Source organism: Somniosus microcephalus, chromosome 12 (assembly GCF_052327205.1).
Source record: "Somniosus microcephalus isolate GS21.2 chromosome 12, FLI_Smic_1.0, whole genome shotgun sequence".
NCBI lineage: Eukaryota > Metazoa > Chordata > Chondrichthyes > Squaliformes > Somniosidae > Somniosus > Somniosus microcephalus.
The window spans coordinates 26,525,485-26,545,096 of NC_140998.1; the positions used below are offsets into that span (position 1 = coordinate 26,525,485).

Consider the following 19,612-nt stretch of genomic DNA (forward strand, 5'->3'; position numbering starts at 1 on the left):
GACTTGAATGGCCTACTCCTGTTCCAATGTCTTCAAGCACCAAGCTCAAATGGCTGCCTCCTCCGACAGTGTGGTCACACAGCTTCAATACAGCCCACCAGAGACACTGCACGGGGTCTGCGGAAGGGATCACTGGAACACTTCTAATGTATAGCACTCTATAAACCACAATCTATATAATGTGCAGGGGAGTTCTCCCCGGTGTCCTGGGGCCAATATTTATCCCTTAATCAGCATCACTAAAACAGATTATCTGGTCATTATCGCACTGCTGTTTGTGGGAGCTTGCTGTGCGCAAATTGGCTGCCGCGTTTCCTACATTACAACATATTTGTTCCGGCAACCCATTCCTTGCGAATATGGTTCTTAGAACTGCGATCGTCTTTTCAGAGGTAGTGGTCGACATCTTAATCACTTCTGGCCATTTAGAATGTGCGTCTACTGCTATCAAAAACATGGAATCCATGAATGGACCTGCAAAGTCGATATGCACACGTTGCCATGGGGTTTAAATGCTCTTGCAGGATAGTAACAATATCCGCGAAACTCTTTCCTACTGGTTTATCTGGTGTTACAAGGTTCCTTAATAACCCGTACGTCTTCGCACCCATTGAGTTTAATAGGGTTAGTGCTTTCTTATCCTCCGGTACCTCATTCGTTGTACAGTAAACTTCGACGCGTTCCACATAAGTGGCCCAATCTTCCACATCGCTATCAAAAGCAGTGATGTTACCCGTTTTTGGCATCCTTGTTGAGTTTCCTTTCCTTCAGATATGATTATTATTTTATTTTATTTTATTTTATTTTATTTCAAAATGGCGGCTTTTCCCATGCTTGTCTTCTTCCCCCGCCGACTCAAAATGGCGATTACCGCGCTGTTGCCGTTCTCGCCTCCCAGCGGTCCTTTATTTTCCCCTACGCTGCTGCTCTTGTTCCCCGCCGCTCCCGCGGTCCTTGTGGACATAAACGCTTTTCTGGCTGCTGCGCGTCTCTGTCTCGATTGCAGTCCGGCCCCTGACACCGGCTGCGGTCGTGTTCTCCGCCCTTTTCGTCGTTTCCCTCCCCTTCTCTTACTGACAACTCGGCCGACTTCCCCCCCGTGCCGTTCGATCGGGCTTACCCGCCGCTGTCGTCGAAGGGATGTTCACTGATGTTTGACTTCGTGGCCAGAAACCAACCCGGGTTCCCGATTGCCTCCCGTGCTATGCAGTGCCCAGCAGGATGTTGAGGGTGGATGCCCTTGATTGACGCCCGTTTCAGAGGCGAAGCTTCCTTTGATGCAACTGCCTCTAGGTAAGATCAGACTCGTCGCCACTGTTGAGTCTGTGTTTCCCAATGTAGTTATGCTGAATAACTGGACACAGACTACAGAAATAATTAACAGGTCTTTAGTAATTGAGGGTCAGGGCTGAACTGGAATACACTTTGCTCCACAGGGTTATATATATACCGGTGTGGTCACCACCGGTACTACAATGTACAGGAGCCATCAAAAAGTAGTCCATCCCTTAAGGTATCCTCTTAAGGTGGTACAGGTTACATACACTACAGGTATCACTGCTGCTCTGTAGACCATGAGCTTAGTGCCGTGTTTGAGGTCCTGGTCTTCAAACACTCTCTTCCTCAGGCGACCGAAGGCTGCACTGGTACACTGAAGGCGGTGTTGGACTTCGTCGTCGACATCTGCCCTTGTTGACAGTAGGCTCCCGAGGTATGGAAAGTGGTCCACATTGTCCAAGGCCTTGTCGTGGATTTTGATAATCGGGGGGCAGTACTGTGTGGCAGGGGCAGGTTAGTAGAGGACCTTTGTCTTACGGATGTTTAGTGTAAGGCCCATGCTCTCGTATGCTTCGGTGAAGGTGTTGACGATGGTTTGGATTTCGACCTCCGAGTGAGTGCAGACGCAAGCGTCGTCTGCATACTGTAATTCGACGACAGAGGATGGGATGACCTTGGATCTGGACTGGAGGCGACGGAGGTTGAACAGTTTCCCGTTTGTTCTGTAAATTAGCTGCACTCCTGCTGTTTCAGCAAACGCGATATAGAGAGCCAATCGCGCACACTTGCTTTCTGGGTCTTTGCCAATCCTGCGCGTCTCTGTATTACACAGCTGAGCCCAGCGCACCTATGGAGAGTATCTGGCTCCTGGCGCTGAATATAACAAGACAGGAAGCGCGATGCGCCGAGATTCCTCTCCTGACACAGGATCAGCAAGAAACAGAGAAGTGAAAGGAAGCAGATTGTCAAAGCTAAACGAGATTAGAGGCTCAAATCCTGAGGGTAATTAACCTATTAATGAACATCTCAACTAATTACCATGTGGTTGTGTGACTGGGCCGATTAAGGTAGCACGTCCCAGAGAGAACCCAGTTCAAGGAGAGTTAAGGAAAACCCATCAGTCGTGGAATTTCAGGAAAGCTAACGACAGTCATGAGAGTTCCGTCTAAACAAACCAGGGTGGACAGCTTCGTAAAGAAACTGAACTGGTGCTAGCCCATCTCCTCAGTCTGTTCCTGTTTCTCGCTCTCTCTCACTGGCTGAAATGAGGAACAGGAGTGACTGGGTTGTGGTAGGGAGCATAGGTGAGATTTGATGGCTGAGAAATAGGGAGAAAAGGCCAACTGGGAACAGGAGGAGGAGCCCGCTGTGTAAAGAATCAGGATTAACAAAAGACAGACTTGCATTTCTATAGCGCCTTTCACAATCTCAGGACGTCCCAAAGCGCTTCACAGCCAATGAAGTATTTTTGAAGTGTAATCATTGTTGTAATGTAAGAAATGCCACAGTCAATTTGCACACAGCAAGCTCCCACAAACAGCAATGTGATAATGACCAGTTAATCTGTGTTTAGTGATGTTGGTTGAGGGATGAATATTGGCCAGGACACCGGAGAGAGCGCCCCAGCTCTTCTTCGAAATAGTGCCGTGGGATCTTTTACGTCCTCTTGAGAGGACAGATGGGCCTCGGTTTAACATCTCATCCGAAAAGCACTTCCGACAGATCGACATTCCCTCAGTATGGGACTGGAGTGTCAGCTTAGACTTTCTGGTCAAGTCTCTGGAGTGGGACTTGAGCCCACGGTCTTCTGACTCGGAGGCGAGAGTGCTGAGGCTGAGGAGCTAAAGAGATCAGCTTATGAGAGTGAGCAGGCTGGTAAAACCCTCGGACCCTGTAAGAATCTGGGTGGAGGATGGGGGCGGATGTGCGAGTTGTCAATGATGAGCTAAAACAATTTCTTTGCAAACAGAACTAGCCTGTCTGAAACCTGTTGCTGATATGGTGTATGTGTGTAGAGAGTTCTTATCGTTTCAGAGCATCGCAGGCACTTTGTCTGCCTGCACACTCCGCTTAAATTAACCCTGCACCTGTTTGCTGACATGGAGAGTTTGTGCTGTTTTTCAGAGACCGGTGGAATCTGTATAGCCCCTCGCCCTGCCAGCAGAGATGCAGAGATTGTCCCTGCCATGGCAATGAGGCCCTTCTTTGGAATAAACCCTGTCCTCATGGACAACCAGGTAACAGGAATATGTCGACTTTTTCCTTTTAATTCACCTTGCTTCTTCTGCCATCTGTCTGTAGAGATCAGTAAGAATCCAGACAATCCTCGCACTTTGAGCTGAAGGAGCCGGCGGGAATTTAATGTGTTCGGATCTGGCCAGGATTCATTGGGAATATGCGGGATGCTGCTGTAGGTCAGCCCTGAGAATGCGGTGTTTTCCATTAGTCACTAAACAACGAGTCACTTCCACCCATGGTCCAGTGGTTAAGGGCAATGCTCAGTGGAGCCGAATGGTTCCAGGTTACATTACATGGAATATGCAGCACAGAAACAGGCCATTCGTCCCAACCAGTCTGTGCTGGTGTTTATACTCCCCACTAGAAAGCAAGAAAGAAAGACTACCATTTCTACAGCGCCTTTCACGACCAACGGACGTCTCAAAGCACTTTACAGCCAATGAAGTACTTTTGAAGTGGAGTCACTGTTGTAATGTAGGAAACACGGCAGCCAATTTGCGTACAGCAAGCTCCCACAAACAGCAATGTGATGACCAGATAATCTGTTTTTTGTTATGTTGATTGAGGGATAAATATTAATAAATATAAATACTAGTCTGTACTGCTGTTTATACTCAGACAAGTCGCTCCCATTCCATCTACCTCATCTCAGTCTTTCAGCATATTCCCTATTCCCTTTTCTATCTCATGTACTCATCTAGTTTCTCTCCCCCATTCTTGACATGGGAGAATTACTCAGACCTGCCAACTGCACGTCGTGTTCTGCGAGCACTATTGCTAGAATTGTATTGACTTTCGCTCTGTGTCCTTTCCAGGGTAGGAGATTAGCAGGGAACAACATCTCTGGGTCTCTCTGCATCGCACAGCCGTGGCCTGGGATGGCTCGAACTATCTACAATGACCACGACAGATTTGTGAACACGTATTTTAAAGCCTACCCCAGTAAGTGGATGTGTTGTGTTGATGTTAAGATTTACTGGAATGGTACCAGGGATGAGGGACTTCAGTTGTGTGGAGAGACTGGAGAAGCTGGGATTGTTGTCCTCAAAGCAGAGACGGTACAAGGGAGATTTAATAGAGATGTTCAAAATTATTAAAGGTTTTGATAGAGTAAATAGGGAGAAACTGTTTCCAGTGGCGGCAGGGTCGGTAACCAGAGGACACAGAGTTAAGATAATTGGCAAAAGAACCAGCAGATGAACAGAAATTTGTTTACGCAGCGAGTTGTTGTGATCTGGAACGCACTGCCTGAAAGGACGATGGAAGCAGATTCAATAGTAACTTTCAAAGGGGAAATGGATATATACCTGAAAAGGAACAATTTGCAGGTCTATGGGGAAAGAGCAAGGGGAGTGGGACTAATTGGATAGCTCTTTCAAAGAGCCGATACACGCACGATGGCTTCCTTCTGTGCTGTATGATTCTATGATAAACTTCAGCATGAAGCAGGGCTCAGCCGCTAGTGAATTGTGTCAAGCTTGTCTGCTTTGAATTGAAGAATGGGAACAGAGAAGGAATGAGAGGGGGCAGCAATGACCCAGTAGTATCAGTAAAATAGAGCAAGGTGGTGACAGAGAGCGGGACTGAGCGCAGCGCTGGCTGGTATTTGGGAGCTGGTGGACAATCCATTAGCTGCTGGAGATGGTTGTCCAGGGGTGCCTGGAGGGGGAGTGACAGAAGGAAACAGCACAGGGTATTCGACGTCAATAAACAAACTCACATCTTCTGCGGCAACCAAACGTCCTGATGTCTAAACACTGGCTCCTTGATAATTTACTCAGATCTGCGGCCTCCTTGATCCTTCTCCGTGGCAGTGCAGGGGTAGCCACCATTGGAGGCTGATGAACTGGATTGTGAGTGGGATTTGGACAGAGCACTTTATTTCTGTTGAGGATATTAGACGAGCTGGAAGATGACAAGCCCGCCTGATGAGGCAAAGCTGTCATTTGAAGTTGTTAATATTTTCCGCTCGAGGCCGGCTGGCTGTCTCCACTCCTTTTGTGGACTGGCTCCCATCTGATTTATTCGAAAAGCGAAGGAATTACATTCTGTTTAGAACATTTTTGACGTTGAGCTGCTCGGGGCAGATACTGGTGTGGGCTTTGCACTGCAAATCATAGAATCATAGAATAGTACAGGACAGAAGGAGGCCATTCGGCCCATCGATTCTGCGCCGGCGTTTTCGAAGAGCAATCCAGTCAGTCCCACTCCCTCGCTCTTTCCCCATATCTCTGCAATTTTTTCTTCTTCAAGTATTTATCCAATTCCCTTTTGAAGGCTACTATTGAATCTGTATCCACCACCCATTCAGGCAGCACGTTCCAAATCCTAACCACTCGTTAAAAGAATGTTGGAAGTATTTTTATATCACTTATGCCCGTTTGTGTTTTGGAATCAAAATCCCTTTGAACAGGTTAAAATTCGGTTCTAATCTTGAAGTTTCTGATGTAATGGGATTAAAAGGTGCCAAACTGTGATGGCCAGGAAGTGTACCCGAGTGAATCATGTCAAATTACAGCTCAGCTGGGTTCCCTGTGGGCTACTTGAACCATTGATTTGTGTGCGCTAGTTGATTTGTCCGGCCGTTTGATTCCTGACACGCGCTCCGTTAGCTGGTCTCAGCTGGGGGGTCACCAGTGAAGCTAAGAAAGGGGGTGGGGGGGGGGTGGAAATCAGACAGGGCTCCCACCTCTGAACCCTGTCCAGTGACTCCTGCTGGAAAGTACATCCCCGAATTTCATGGGATTCTCCCAATCTCGTGCTGTAGCGTTGGCGGGAGATTGGCGGAGCTCCCGGGGGGAATTGGCGAAAATGCTGGACTTTAGTCAATCTTCCGTCAGAGAGTCCCGGCAGGAATTCCAGGCGAATACCTGTGGATATCTGGTTAAGGACAACAATGTGCTTATCCGTGGTATCCTCCTCAACAACAACAATTTGCATTTATAAAGTGCCTTTAATGTAGTAAAATGTCCCAAGGTGCTTCACAGGAACGTAATCAAACAAAAATTTGACACCGATCGGCATAAAGAGATTTTAGGACAGGTGACCAAAGGTCAAAGAGGTAGGTTGTAAGGGGCGTCTTAAAGGAGGAGGGAGAGGTAGTGAGGCGGAGAGGTTTAGGAAGGGAATTCCAGGGCTTAGGACCCAGACAGCTGAAGGCACGGCCACCATTGGTGGAGTGATTAAAATCGGGGATGCGCAAGAGGCCAGAATTGTAACAGTGCAGAGATCTCGGAGGGCTGTAGGAGTTTACAGAGATAGGGAGGGGGCGAGGCCGTGAAGGGATTTGAAAACAAAGATGAGAATTTTAAAATCGAGGTGTTGCCGGACCTCAATTGAAGAGCCTGCTTCGCAATCACTATTGAGGCTCCCACGTGACGAGATTGTGTGAGGTACTCGGAGGGCAGCCGGTACCTGTGGAACTGAACCCCAGCAGGAAGCAGTGCCTTCAGGAGAGGAGGGGAGAAGAAAAATAAAAATAAATAAGTTTTAAAATTTAAAGAAACGCTAAATGATTTCTGAGGCAGTTTTTTTGTCTTTTGCAGACTATTTTTTCACAGGAGATGGAGCGTACAGATCTGAGGAGGGGTATTACCAGATCACAGGCAGGCTGGACGATGTCATCAATATCAGCGGCCACAGGCTGGGCACAGCAGAGATCGAAGGCGCTGTGGTAAGTGAAAGGAGATACAGAGATGAAGCTTATCATTAAAATTTATATTCTCAGGCGATTTTTGTTTTGTTTTGTGCTTATTTTAAAAATTCATTCTCGGGACGTGGGTGTCACTATCGAGGCCGGCATTTATGGCCCATCCCTAGGTGCCCCGAGAAGGTGGTGGTGGGCCTACTTGATACTTGCTTGCTCGGCCGCTTCAGAGGGTAGTTAAGAGTCAACCACATTGATGTGGGACTGGAGTCACATATAAACCAGACCGTGTAAGGATGGCAGGTTTCCTTCCCTAAAGGACATTAGCGAGCCAGTTGGGTTTTTAAGACAATCCGCGGTCACTCAAAATCCTGGAACTCCCTCCCTAACAGCACTGTGGGAGTACCTTCACCACACTGACTGCAGCGGTTCAAGAAGGTGGCTCACTTTCACCTTCTCAAGGGCAATTAGGGATGGGCAATAAATGCTGGGCCTCGCCAGTGACACCCATAAAAGAAAAAAAATAAAGCCTTGCATTTATATAGCGCCTTTCACGACCACCGGACGTCTCAAAGCGCTTTACAGTCAGTGAAGTACTTTTGAATGAATAATTTAAAAAATACTTTTAATTATACCAATTTTTTATTTTTAGATTTAAAAATTTTTTTTAAACTAAATTCAAATTCTCAAACTGCCATGGCGAGATTTGAACTCACATTCTCTGGATCTCTCATTAAAGGATTTCAATATTCACAAATGGCACAGCTGCCCCAATGTTGGGGGCCCATTGTTAATACCAAATTCTCCCAGGTCCTGTATATAGCACAGGCCAAACCCAGAGCAAAGCTCCCTGCTCTTTTCCGTAACAGAAGGGCCTAAATTTAACATCATTGGGCACGTTTTAGGGGCCGAGAATAGACATTTTGATAACCAATTTAGGAGGGCTGAGGCCTGTTCCCAATCTGCACCGGCTTTCGGGCCATTGCTAAATTGGTTTGGGCCTTTTTGTAGGTGGCCCTGGTGGCTGCCTGAAATGAGCAAAAGTCTCATTTCAATATTGAACTGTGGCTCCTGCGACCATTTCAGACCAGGAATACTAAATTTGTTCACCCTAGACGGTGCTGGCGCTGTTCAGGCTCCGAATGGTATATCCATGTTTGAGGCTGCCTAAACCAGCGGTCTGTGAGGAGATGAGCGTTTAATCTGACAGTCGAATTAAATCACTGACCCCCAAGTTTGCTTTGAACTTTCAGAATCAACACCGAGCTGTGGCTGAATCTGCGGCAATTGGATGTGCCCATGAGATCAAAGGAGAAGGTAAGAGCAGCAACGAGAAGGAGGAGCTTTTTGGCCTGTGCAGTGAAATACAATGCAGGGTCAGTAACTGCAATGAGTGGTGACCGCAGGCACTTACTATTAAGGCTCGCACTGAAGCCCAAGGGACTGTGCATTCATGGGGGAGTCACTGCCCTCAGGAGAGGAGAGAAGAAAATATGAGTGTTGGAATAAGAAAAACATTGAGCCCAGTATTGAGCAACCTATCCAACCATCTTTTTCCCTCTCACAAACCCGTATCCCGACACTCCTTTCTCAATCAGGAGTGGATCCAGTTTAGTTGCGAATGTTTCAGCCTATATTATAAGTCTGTGACACGGAGCATAAGCAAATAATCGTAGTGGCTACGGCAACAGAATCATGCGACTATCGGCCTCAACGCAATGCGGGAGACCGTTAACAAAAAGAGACAATGAGATTACAGGTCCATTTCATACCACAATAGCTTCATTTTTCTAATGGATGAAAATAAAACAAATTTCTCCCCAAACCCCAGCAAAAAATCGGGCTATCTCCATTGCATAGAGAGGGCGGTCTGACCAGGTCTGACACGGAAGTCATTTTGCCTTCATAGGGTCTGGTTGATGTCAGTACTCTTGGTTCTTTTCCCAGGGTCCTATGTCTTCATTGTTCTAAAGGATGGTATCGACATTGCCGAGCACATCATCAATAAGGAACTCAAAGACATTGTATCCCAGAAGATCGCCAAGTATGCTGCTCCCGATTTTATCCAGGTAATGAGCTGGTCTGGTGTGAATCCCAATGTTCTAGTGTACACTGAATGAAGCGGACTGGATTGGGGTTGCCTCCTGAGAGAAACCATCTGGAATGTTTCTAATCCAAGCTCTCTTTTTATTATTCGTTCATGGGATGTGGGCATCGCTGGCTAGGCCAGCATTTATTGCCCATCGCTAGTTACCCTTGAGAAGGTGGTGGTGAGCCGCCTTCTTGAACCGCTGCAGTCCATCTGGTGAAGGTACTTCCACAGTGCTGTTAGGGAGGGAGTTCCAGGATTTTGACCCAGCAATGATGAAGGATCGGCGATATATTTCCAAGTCAGGATGATGTGTGATTTGGAGGGGAACTTAGAGGTGATGGTGTTCCCATGCGCCTGCTGCCCATGTCTTTCTAGGTGGTAGAGGTCATGGATTTGGGAAGTGCTGCCGAAGAAGCCTTGGCGAGTTGCTGCAGTGCATCTTGTGGATGGTACACACTGCAGCCACGGTGCGCCGGTGGTGGAGGGAGTGAATGTTTAAGGTGCTCGATGGGGTGCCAATCAAGCGGGCTGCTTTGTCTTTGTCTTTGATGCTGTCGAGCTTCTTGACTGTTGTTGGAGCTGCGCTCATCCAGGCAAGTGGAGAGTATTTCATCACACTCCTGGCTTGTACCTTGTAGATGGTGGAAAGGCTTTGGGGAGTCAGGAATTGAGGCACTCGCCACAGAATACCCAGCCTCTGACCTGCTCTTGTGGCATCATTATTTATAATGTGCATGAGGTCTGTCCATGTACAACACGCATGGGATGTCAATAATAGCTAGAGTGTAGGAATGGAGGTTCCTATCTGAATAAGGTATTCGACTCGATGAATCAAATCAACAGGTTTTAATGAACAACGAAGTTAACAGGGAAACTACAGGAGAAACGGTACACAGGTCTATACAGCTTGCTGGGCACTCGACGACTACTGGAAGATTCTGGAAGCTGACGTCGTGACGTCATCGCGCCACTCGTGGTCATGTGATCGGCGTCATGATGTCATCACGTGGAGTGCAGGAAAACACAATACAGTACAGTTTAAAGGTGCAGTCCACGGTTGCACGACACTGTAGTTAAAGGGATTATTACCAATTGTTCTGAGACCCTTGGTGGCTCCGCCACAAGAGCTCAGTATCTGGCCCAAGACCGCACAAAGTGGAGGAGAAGCATCTGGGAAGGCGCCGAACACCTCGAGTCTCTCCGCCGGGAGCGAGCGGAAGCCAAGCGCAGGCAGCACAAGGAGCGCACGTCAATCCAAGCACCCCACCCACCCGCCCCTTCAACCACCGTCTGCCCCACCTGTGACAGAGATGTAGGTCCCGCATTGGACTCATCAGTCACCTGTGAACTCATTTTTAATGTGGAAGCAATCATCCTCGGTTCCAAGGGACTGCCTAAGAAGGGTGGAGTCGTGCATTGGTGCTCCACTGCTTTGTACCTTGGAGTATCAGGACCCAGGTTAGTGCCTCTGTCCCCTACAGGTAGAGTTCTCAATCCTGGCCATATCACAAGGGCAAGCAGTGAGTGAAGTCTTTAAGGGATCCTGCAGAGGGATGGATGTAAAAACAGATGACCAATTGCCTTTGGTGAGTCACATACAACTCTTAGCGCACATCTTAAGGGGACCATTATAAAGTCCTTAAATATTTCAGTGAGTAAATATATCGTGTGGCGTAGAACAGAACCACATAGAGCAAGGTCACTGCATCCTTATCTAATCTCAACAGTAGCAGCACTGAAGGCAATAAAATTCCCATTATCGTCTCCGTTCAGAGGACAAATATGGGTGTCGGCCGTGACTCAGTGGGTAGCACTCACGCTCTGAGTCTGAAGGTTGTGGGTTCAAGTCCCACTCCAGAGACTTGAGCACATAATCTAGGCTGAAACTCCAGTGCAGTACTGAGGGAGTGCTGCACTGTCGGCGATACTGGCTGTCAGATGAGACGTTAAACTGAGGCCCTGCCTGCCTTCTCAGGTTGATCTTAAAAGATCCCATGGCACTATTCAAAGAAGAGCTGGGGAATTCTTCCTGGTGTCCTGGCCAACATTTATTCCCCAACCAACATCTAAAACATTGTTGTTTGTGTGTCCTTGCTGTGTGCAAATTGGGTGCCGTATTTCTGACATTACACCAGTGACTGCACTTCAAATGTACTTAATTGGCTGTGAAGTGCTCTGGGACATCCTGAGGTCGTGAAAGGTGTGCTATAATTTATTAAATTGGTGAGAGGTTCACATTCTAAATTTCTGCCCAGTGACCTAAGCTGGAAGGTGAGTGGGTGCGTGACTGTCAGGCGAGGACAGATTGAGTGGACCTGTGATATCCTGACAGTCAAATATCTACCTGGCCCTCACCACCTAGGTTTAAACATGAAGAAAGGCTACTTGGGCGGCAAATAGGAGAGCTGCTGGTGCCCATGGAACCGTAGCCTTATTCCCGGGAGAAGAGCAGTAAGGGAACAAATCCACGGGTGAGGGTAAACATTGCCCAGGCATGGGAAAAACCTGGAAACAGGTTGCCCACTAACTCTCAGTCAGTGAAGTAACTGCCAGGGGAAGCATAGTCTGTCAGGTGGGCAGGGGTGGAATAGTCAAACCCTCCAGCATGGACATACAATTCAGCAGTTAATTCCCCCCAATATTTTGAAAGTAATGAAATGACCAAATCAGTTCAGTTCTCCATTAACAGGGAGACCTATGAGAATGGAAGCAGTCTAAGTGAAGTACATAGAATTACATAGCATATACAGCACAGAAACAGGCCATTCAGTCCGGCCACTCTGCGCTGATGTTTCTGCTCCACATGAGTCTCCTCCCATTTCGTCTACCCCAATCAGCATGTCTTTCTCAGTAGCAGTAAATGTTGGAAGTGTACAGCAGGTAAGGCAGCGCCTGAAAAGAGAAAAGGGTCAATGTTTCAAAGGGTCTCGAACCAAAACAACAACTTTCAGTTGTATGGCGTCTTTAACATCGTAAAACATCTCAAAGCATTTCAAAGGAACGTTATCAGACTAAATCCGATACAAAATTCACAAACTTACCTTTTCGGTTTCTAATTTTGGATTTCCCTCGTGTACACGGTTTCTGTTGAGCCAGAGTTTACCTGTACCAATCTCACACTGCCCTGTACCAATCTCACGTTGCCCTGTACCAATCTCACGCTGCCCCGTACCAATCTCTCATTGCCCCGTACCAATCTCACGCTGCCCCGTACCAATCTCTCATTGCCCCGTACCAATCTCTCATTGCCCTGTACCAATCTCACACTGCCCCAATCTCACGCTGCCCTGTACCAATCTCACATGTACATCACCGGTGGGGTCCACACACTGAGAAACACTAAACTTGAATCCTTCCTGTATTGCAGGTTGTGAAGAGACTTCCCAAAACCCGCTCGGGGAAGATAATGCGCCGTGTCCTGAGGAAGATTGTGGAGAATAAAGCCGATGAGCTGGGTGACCTCACCACCCTTGATGATCACACGGCTGTGCAGGAAATTGTTGCTGGGCACAAGATGATCCTGGAAAAGGAAGCTAAAAATTAACCGGGAGACGACATGCCGGGTTTTAAATAAAGGAGAGACTGGTTTTATTTTTATAAAATTAAATTCAAACTCAACACATTACGATAAAATGACTTCTCGTTCTTATCAACCATCAGTGCTGGGTTCTGAAATCGTGAACGACGCTCTATTTCTTTGTACGACGCCTAAGCAATTAATCAACCTGCAGCACTCTCCATCACGGCTCATGTGCGAAGAACGGCCACATCGGAGAGGTAGCTGTGGACACCCCACACCCACGGATCAAAGAGAGACAGCAGAAAGAAAGAACTGGGGAAAGGTGTGATGGCTCAGGCTGTTCCAAGTGCTCAGAAGCGTGAATTGCTGAGGCCCAGCATGTTACCATGACAATGCATTGTGCTCGGCCGTGGGCAGTACCTGGGCCCACACTATTTTAAAAAAAAATTAAAAATTTATTTGTTTTTATGTGATGTGGGCATTGCTAGCAAGGCCAGTATTTATTGCCCATCCCTAATTGCCCTTGAGAAATGTGAGAAGTCACACAACACCAGGTTATAGTCCAACAGCTTTATTTGAAATCACAAGCTTTCGGAGCGCTGCTCCTTCGTCAGGTGAAGTCTTCACCTGCAGCGCTCCGAAAGCCTGTGATTTCAAATAAAGCTGTTGGACTATAACCTGGTGTTGTGAGAGTTCCTACATTTGTCCACCCCAGTCCAACACCGGCATCTCCACATCATGCCCTTGAGAAGGTGGTGGTGAGCTGCCTTCTTGAGCCGCTGCAGTCCGTGTGGTGAGCTCACACATTGTCCGTTAAGTAATTGTGTGCGAGTTGTCCATCGTGGAGGTCAGCTGCTTCGCGGTTGGAAGATATTGGGGAGGACTTTGGGCTAAATTTGGGGAAGTGGGCCCTCTGGCCAACTCTTGTGTACTTGAGAGAAAGGGACTTGTTTAGCACTTCAGTATTCCCCATGAATCTCAACACCGCCCTCCAAACTGTATTTTTCTACAAGATTATTTTTTCCAAAATAGAAAGTTAAAGGAGATGCGTGTCACAATTAAAAATCACGAAAACTTCGCTGACTGAATGTTGAGCAACAGCTTAAACCTGAACACCCAGATTATAAAAGCACAGACCCAGCTCCCTTTGTCTCACCCTGCAGTTCGGCTATCCCGGCATGTAGCTCGTACAGAACTGCAGCCATAATATTTACTTAAAAAAATACAGCATTTATAAAGTGGCCGAAAAATAATTGGCACCAATGGAAATGTGAAGGGCAAGCACTGCAGTGACTGCCTCAGTGAGACCTTAGGCCTTATTTCTAGCACACAGCGCCTTGAATGTTGGCTAAATTTATTAATCCATTACAAAGTTTCTACTGGACACAAGTATCAAACCTCTCCCTGAATATCGGTGAACTGAAGAGAACTGTTTCTACTGTAAATAAAACAGGGTTTCTTAAACCAACTTGTTTTGTGGATGATTTCTCTCAGCTTGATTAAACCCACAGCAATGCCCCACCCAGCGATGGGATCACTCTGTTCCCACCCCCACCCCAGTGACGGGGTCACTCTGTTGGCTCCCCCCCCGCCCCCCCAGCAACGGGATCGCTCTGTTCCCACCCCCCAGCGAAGGGGTCACTCCCCCCCACCCCAACGACAGGGTCACTCTGTTCCCCCCCAACCCCAGCAACGTGGTCACCCCCCCCCCCCCCAGCGACGGGGTCACTCCCCCCCACCCCCGCGATGGGGGTCACTCTGTTCCCACCCCCACGACGGGGTCACCCCCCCCCCCCACCCCAGCGACGGGGTCATTCTGTTCCCACCCCCCCCCAGCAACAGGGTCATTCCCACCCCCACGCATTACAACTTTCTATTATGTTTCCTGCTCTCAGCAGCTGGTTGTAACTGTGGAGCTGAGAGTGAGTGGGTGGGTGGGTGAGCGAGTGAGACCCGGTGCCTCTGGGATTTGGTGCCAGCACAGTTCCGGAGTGGGGTTTCCTTTCAAACCAGAACTCGCCTCGACCATGTGGTGGAGTGTTGGGCCGCTTGGTCCCCATACCGAGAGCATAAATATGAGCTCCACAGTGAGCTATTTGTTCCCAGATTTTGCTCTCTATTTCCTATATTTTAACCAACTTCTTAACCAGGATTCCCATAGTTTAATTAAAAGTCTTTCATGTGGAACTTTATAAAAGACACAAAAGATAAAATCTTCAATAAGACACAGAACAAGGCTGATACTGTGGATTTTTTTAAATGATCTTTTAAATTATTTATAGTGTTTAACATGATTAGGAGATTCAGTGACAGGTATTTTGATAGACATTAGGGAATGCCATGATGTAGTGTCTCCCTGGAGTTGCAATCAGAATGCCAGCAACCTCTTTTAATTTACTCCAGGTCCCCTCCCTTACCTCTTCCCTCCTGAAGCTGGTGACTCAACCAAGGGTCACCCTCCAGTACCTCTGCCAAGTGGCCATTCTTTAGGCGTGAGCCTGGACTGTGAGTGTTGGCAGAGCGGTCAACTGTGGTGAGATCGCAGCCATGCCCGATTCAATCCTAATCCGAGATCCGCACTAACACATTTTCCTGCGCAGGTCACTGGAGAGGAGTCAGGAACAAGTACTGCTCGCCGGACCGGAGTCAGGAACAAGTACTGCTCGCCGGAGAGGAGTCAGGAACAAGTACTGCTCGCCGGAGAGGAGTCAGGAACAAGTACTGCTCGCCGGAGAGGAGTCAGGAACAAGTACTGCTCGCCGGACCGGAGTCAGGAACAAGTACAGCTCGCCGGACCGGAGTCAGGAACAAGTACTGCTCGCCGGACCGGGGTCAGGAACAAGTACTGCTCGCCGGAGAGGGGTCAGGAACAAGTACTGCTCGCCGGACCGGGGTCAGGAACAAGTACTGCTCGCCGGAGAGGAGTCAGGAACAAGTACTGCTCGCCGGACCGGGGTCAGGAACAAGTACTGCTCGCCGGACCGGGGTCAGGAACAAGTACTGCTCGCCGGACCGGGGTCAGGAACAAGTACTGCTCGCCGGACCGGGGTCAGGAACAAGTACTGCTCGCCGGACCGGGGTCAGGAACAAGTACTGCTCGCCGGACCGGGGTCAGGAACAAGTACTGCTCGCCGGACCGGGGTCAGGAACAAGTACTGCTCGCCGGACCGGGGTCAGGAACAAGTACTGCTCGCCGGACCGGGGTCAGGGACAAGTACTGCTCGCCGGACCGGGGTCAGGGACAAGTACTGCTCGCCGGACCGGGGTCAGGGACAAGTACTGCTCGCCGGACCGGGGTCAGGGACAAGTACTGCTCGCCGGACCGGAGTCAGGGACAAGTACTGCTCGCCGGACCGGAGTCAGGGACAAGTACTGCTCGCCGGACCGGGGTCAGGAACAAGTACTGCTCGCCGGACCGGAGTCAGGGACAAGTACTGCTCGCCGGACCGGAGTCAGGGACAAGTACTGCTCGCCGGACCGGAGTCAGGGACAAGTACTGCTCGCCGGACCGGAGTCAGGGACAAGTACTGCTCGCCGGACCGGAGTCAGGGACAAGTACTGCTCGCCGGACCGGAGTCAGGGACAAGTACTGCTCGCCGGACAGGAGTCAGGAACAAGTACTGCTTGATGTGCCTCAATAATCCCGAGACTCGATGTTAGCGAAACAAAACAAGGCTTTTGTTAACTTAGAAGATCACACGCAGTGGAGAGAGATATCTTCCCTGGAGGTCTGCAGTACTGGCTGTGAGGCCAGACTGAGCTGGCTTACATAGAGGCCAGGTATGGGCGGAGCCCTACACACAACACATTCCATACATTCCAATACACAATACAATGGTGAGGAGAAACCTGAAACCAACCACAGTCACAGGCAGTGATGAATGGAATATTTCATCACATTCACCCCTTCTATAGATTTAGTCTGTTCGGGGGTTTGGTAGTCCTCTGCGACCGACGTGGCTGTTGTGGTGTCGCGGGTGTCCCCGGTGGCCTCCTGGGTCTCTGCCGGGGGTGCCGCCAGGGTTGTTGAAGGGGTAGTTGGTGGGGGTGCCGTTGGTCGATGTTCTTCCGGGGGTGATGAAAGAGTAGTGGGTGGGTAAGAGTTGCTGTGGTCGTTGTTGCTGCTATTGCCGTAGTTGTCGTCGTTACCGGCTGGGGCGACGTCTTTTATTGACACGGTGTCCTCCCTTCCGTCGGCGTGCCGGACATACGCGTATTGGGGGTTGGCATGGAGTAGGTGCACTGGCTCCACGAGAGGGTCCGTCTTATGGCCCCTCACATGCCTTCGCACGAATACCGGACCCGGGGTGGAGAGCCATGACAGCATGGATACGCCTGAGGTGGATTTCCGGGGGAAGCTAAACATTCGTTCATGAGGCGTGGCATTAGTGGCAGTACACAATAGCGACCGTATCGAATGGAGCACATCTGAGAGGACTTCCTGCCAGCGGGAGATAGGGACGCCCTTGGTCCTTAGAGCTAGAGTGACTGCTTTCCATACTGTCCCGTTCTCTCGCTCCACTTGACCGTTACCCCGGGGGATGTAGCTGGTGGTACGGCTCGTGGCGATACCCCTGGACAGCATGTACTGGCGTAGCTCTTCACTCATGAAGGACGCCCCCCTATCCGTGTGGATGTAGCTCGGCATACCGAACAGGCAGAACAGGCTGTTGAGGCATTTAATGACCGTGGCGCTGGTCATGTCTGGGCAGGGGAAGGCGAATGGGAACCGGGAGTATTCATCCACAATGTTCAGGAAGTAAACATTGCGGTCGACGGACGGGAGGGGGCCCTTGAAATCTAAGCTGAGCCGCTCAAAGGGCCGTGTAGCTTTGATTAAGTGGGCTCTATCAGGGTGGTAGAACCAAGGCTTGCACTCAGCGCAAGTGCGGCAGTTCCTGGTCAGAGACCGAACTTCCTCAATCGAGTAGGGCAAGTTGCGGGACTTTATGAAGTGGAACAGCCGCGTGACCCCTGGGTGGCAGAGGTCGTTGTGGAGGGTCTGTAGCCGATCCCCGGTGGCGCTGGCACACATCCCTCGTGAGAGGGCATCTGGGGATTCGTTAAGGGCCCCTGGCCGGTAAATGATGTCATACTCGAAGGTGGAGAGCTCGATCCGCCACCTAAGAATCTTATCATTTTTGATCTTCCCCCTCTGTTTATTATTGAACATAAACGCTACCGACCGCTGGTCGGTAAGTAGGGTGAAGCGTTTGCTGGCTAGGTAGTGGCGCCAGTGGCGCACTGCCTCCACGATGGCTTGGGCCTCCTTTTCCACGGAGGAGTGTCTGATCTCGGGCCCTTGGAGGGTCCTCGAGAAGAAAGCTACGGGCCGCCCCGCCTGGTTGAGGGTGGCCGCCAAGGCAAAGTCAGACGCATCACTTTCCACTTGGAATGGAGTGTTCTCGTCCACTGCCTGTAGCGTGGCCCGCTCAATATCCTGCTTAATGCTTTTGAAGGCGGCGTGGGCCTCAGCAGAGAGCGGAAAAGAGGATGCTTTCAAGAGGGGGCGGGCTTTGTCGGAGTAGTTGGGGACCCATTGGGAATAATAAGAAAATAACCCCAGGCACCTTTTCAGGGCTTTGGGAGTGTTGGGCAGGGGCAGCTCCCGTAGGGGGCGCAATCGGTCGGGGTCTGGTCCGATTTCCCCATTCTCCACCACGCTGCCTAGTATGCAGAGGCGCGTGGTGTTGAAAACGCACTTGTCCTCATTGTAGGTGAGGTTGAGTTTTTGTGCGGTTTTCAGGAACCTCTCGAGGTTCGAGTCGTGATCCTGCTGGTTGTGACCGCAGATGGTGACGTTGTCGAGGTAGGGGAAGGTTGCCTGCAAGTGGTGGTCATCGACCATGCGGTCCATCTCCCTCTGGAAGACCGAGACCCCATTCGTCACCCCAAAGGGGACTCTGAGGAATTGGTAGAGGCGTCCGTTCGCCTCGAAGGCGGTGTACGGGCGGTCCTCTGGTCTGATAGGGAGCTGGTGGTACGCTGACTTGAGGTCGATGGTGGAGAACACCCGGTATTGGGCGATTTGGTTCACCATTTCTGATATGCGGGGTAGCGGGTAGGCGTCTAGTTGGGTGTACCTGTTGATCGTTTGGCTATAGTCGATCACCATCCGTTTCTTCTCGCTACCCCTTACCACCACCACTTGGGCGCGCCACGGGCTATTGCTGCATTCAATAATGCGCTCTTTCAGGAGCCTGTCTACCTCGGTTGCGATAAACCGCCTGTCCTCCCAGCTGTACCTCCTGCTTTTGGTCGCTATTGGCCGGCAGTTAGGGGTAAGGTTCGCGAATAGCGAAGGCGGCTTTACCTTCAGGGTAGCCAGGCCGCACACTGTGAGGGGCGGCTGGGGCCCACCGTACTTGAGCGTGATGCTTTGGTGGTTGCACTGGAAATCCAGGCCCAAGATCACGCTCGCGCATAGATTCTTCATGATTAATACTTTAAAATTATCATATACAGTCCCGTTAACGGACAATTGTACCGTGCAGTAACCCAGAATGGTCGATGTCTGGGTTTTATCAGCCATAGAGATGGTACCCCGAGTAGGGACCACCTTTAGGGAGAGTTGTCGTGCCAGTTCCGGGTGGATAAAACTCTCCGTGCTTCCACTGTCAATTAAACATTTAACCCCGCACCCGTTTACCTCGATGTCCACCATTGATTTGGATAGCGGGTGGGGCCTGGTCTGGTCCACTGTGACCGATGCCACTGTAGGGCCCTGATCGAGACAAGATGGCGTCCGCGCTGTCTGCTCACAAGATGGCGGACCCCACGAGGTCGGGCAAGATGGCGTCCAAGATGGCCGCTCCCACGGCGCACACGCGGCGGTGGC

General features: G+C 49.8%; 1 protein-coding gene across 2 annotated transcripts in view; it reads left to right on the forward strand.

Annotated features, from left to right (window-relative positions):
* Positions 1-12,877, forward strand: part of LOC147109092 (acetyl-coenzyme A synthetase 2-like, mitochondrial) — an 83,924-nt gene extending 71,047 nt beyond the window's left edge. Inside the window, exons 9-14 of one of the 2 annotated variants that reach the window (XM_086002699.1) lie at positions 3,403-3,515; positions 4,332-4,458; positions 7,062-7,189; positions 8,416-8,479; positions 9,110-9,231; positions 12,622-12,877. In XM_086002699.1, coding sequence (XP_085858825.1) covers positions 3,403-3,515; positions 4,332-4,458; positions 7,062-7,189; positions 8,416-8,479; positions 9,110-9,231; positions 12,622-12,798 — 731 coding nt within the window. In that variant the 3' untranslated portion in view covers positions 12,799-12,877. The remainder of the gene's footprint in view (positions 1-3,402; positions 3,516-4,331; positions 4,459-7,061; positions 7,190-8,415; positions 8,480-9,109; positions 9,232-12,621) is intronic. The other variant, XM_086002700.1, reaches the window with a different exon arrangement.
* The last annotated feature ends 6,735 nt before the right edge of the window (positions 12,878-19,612 follow it).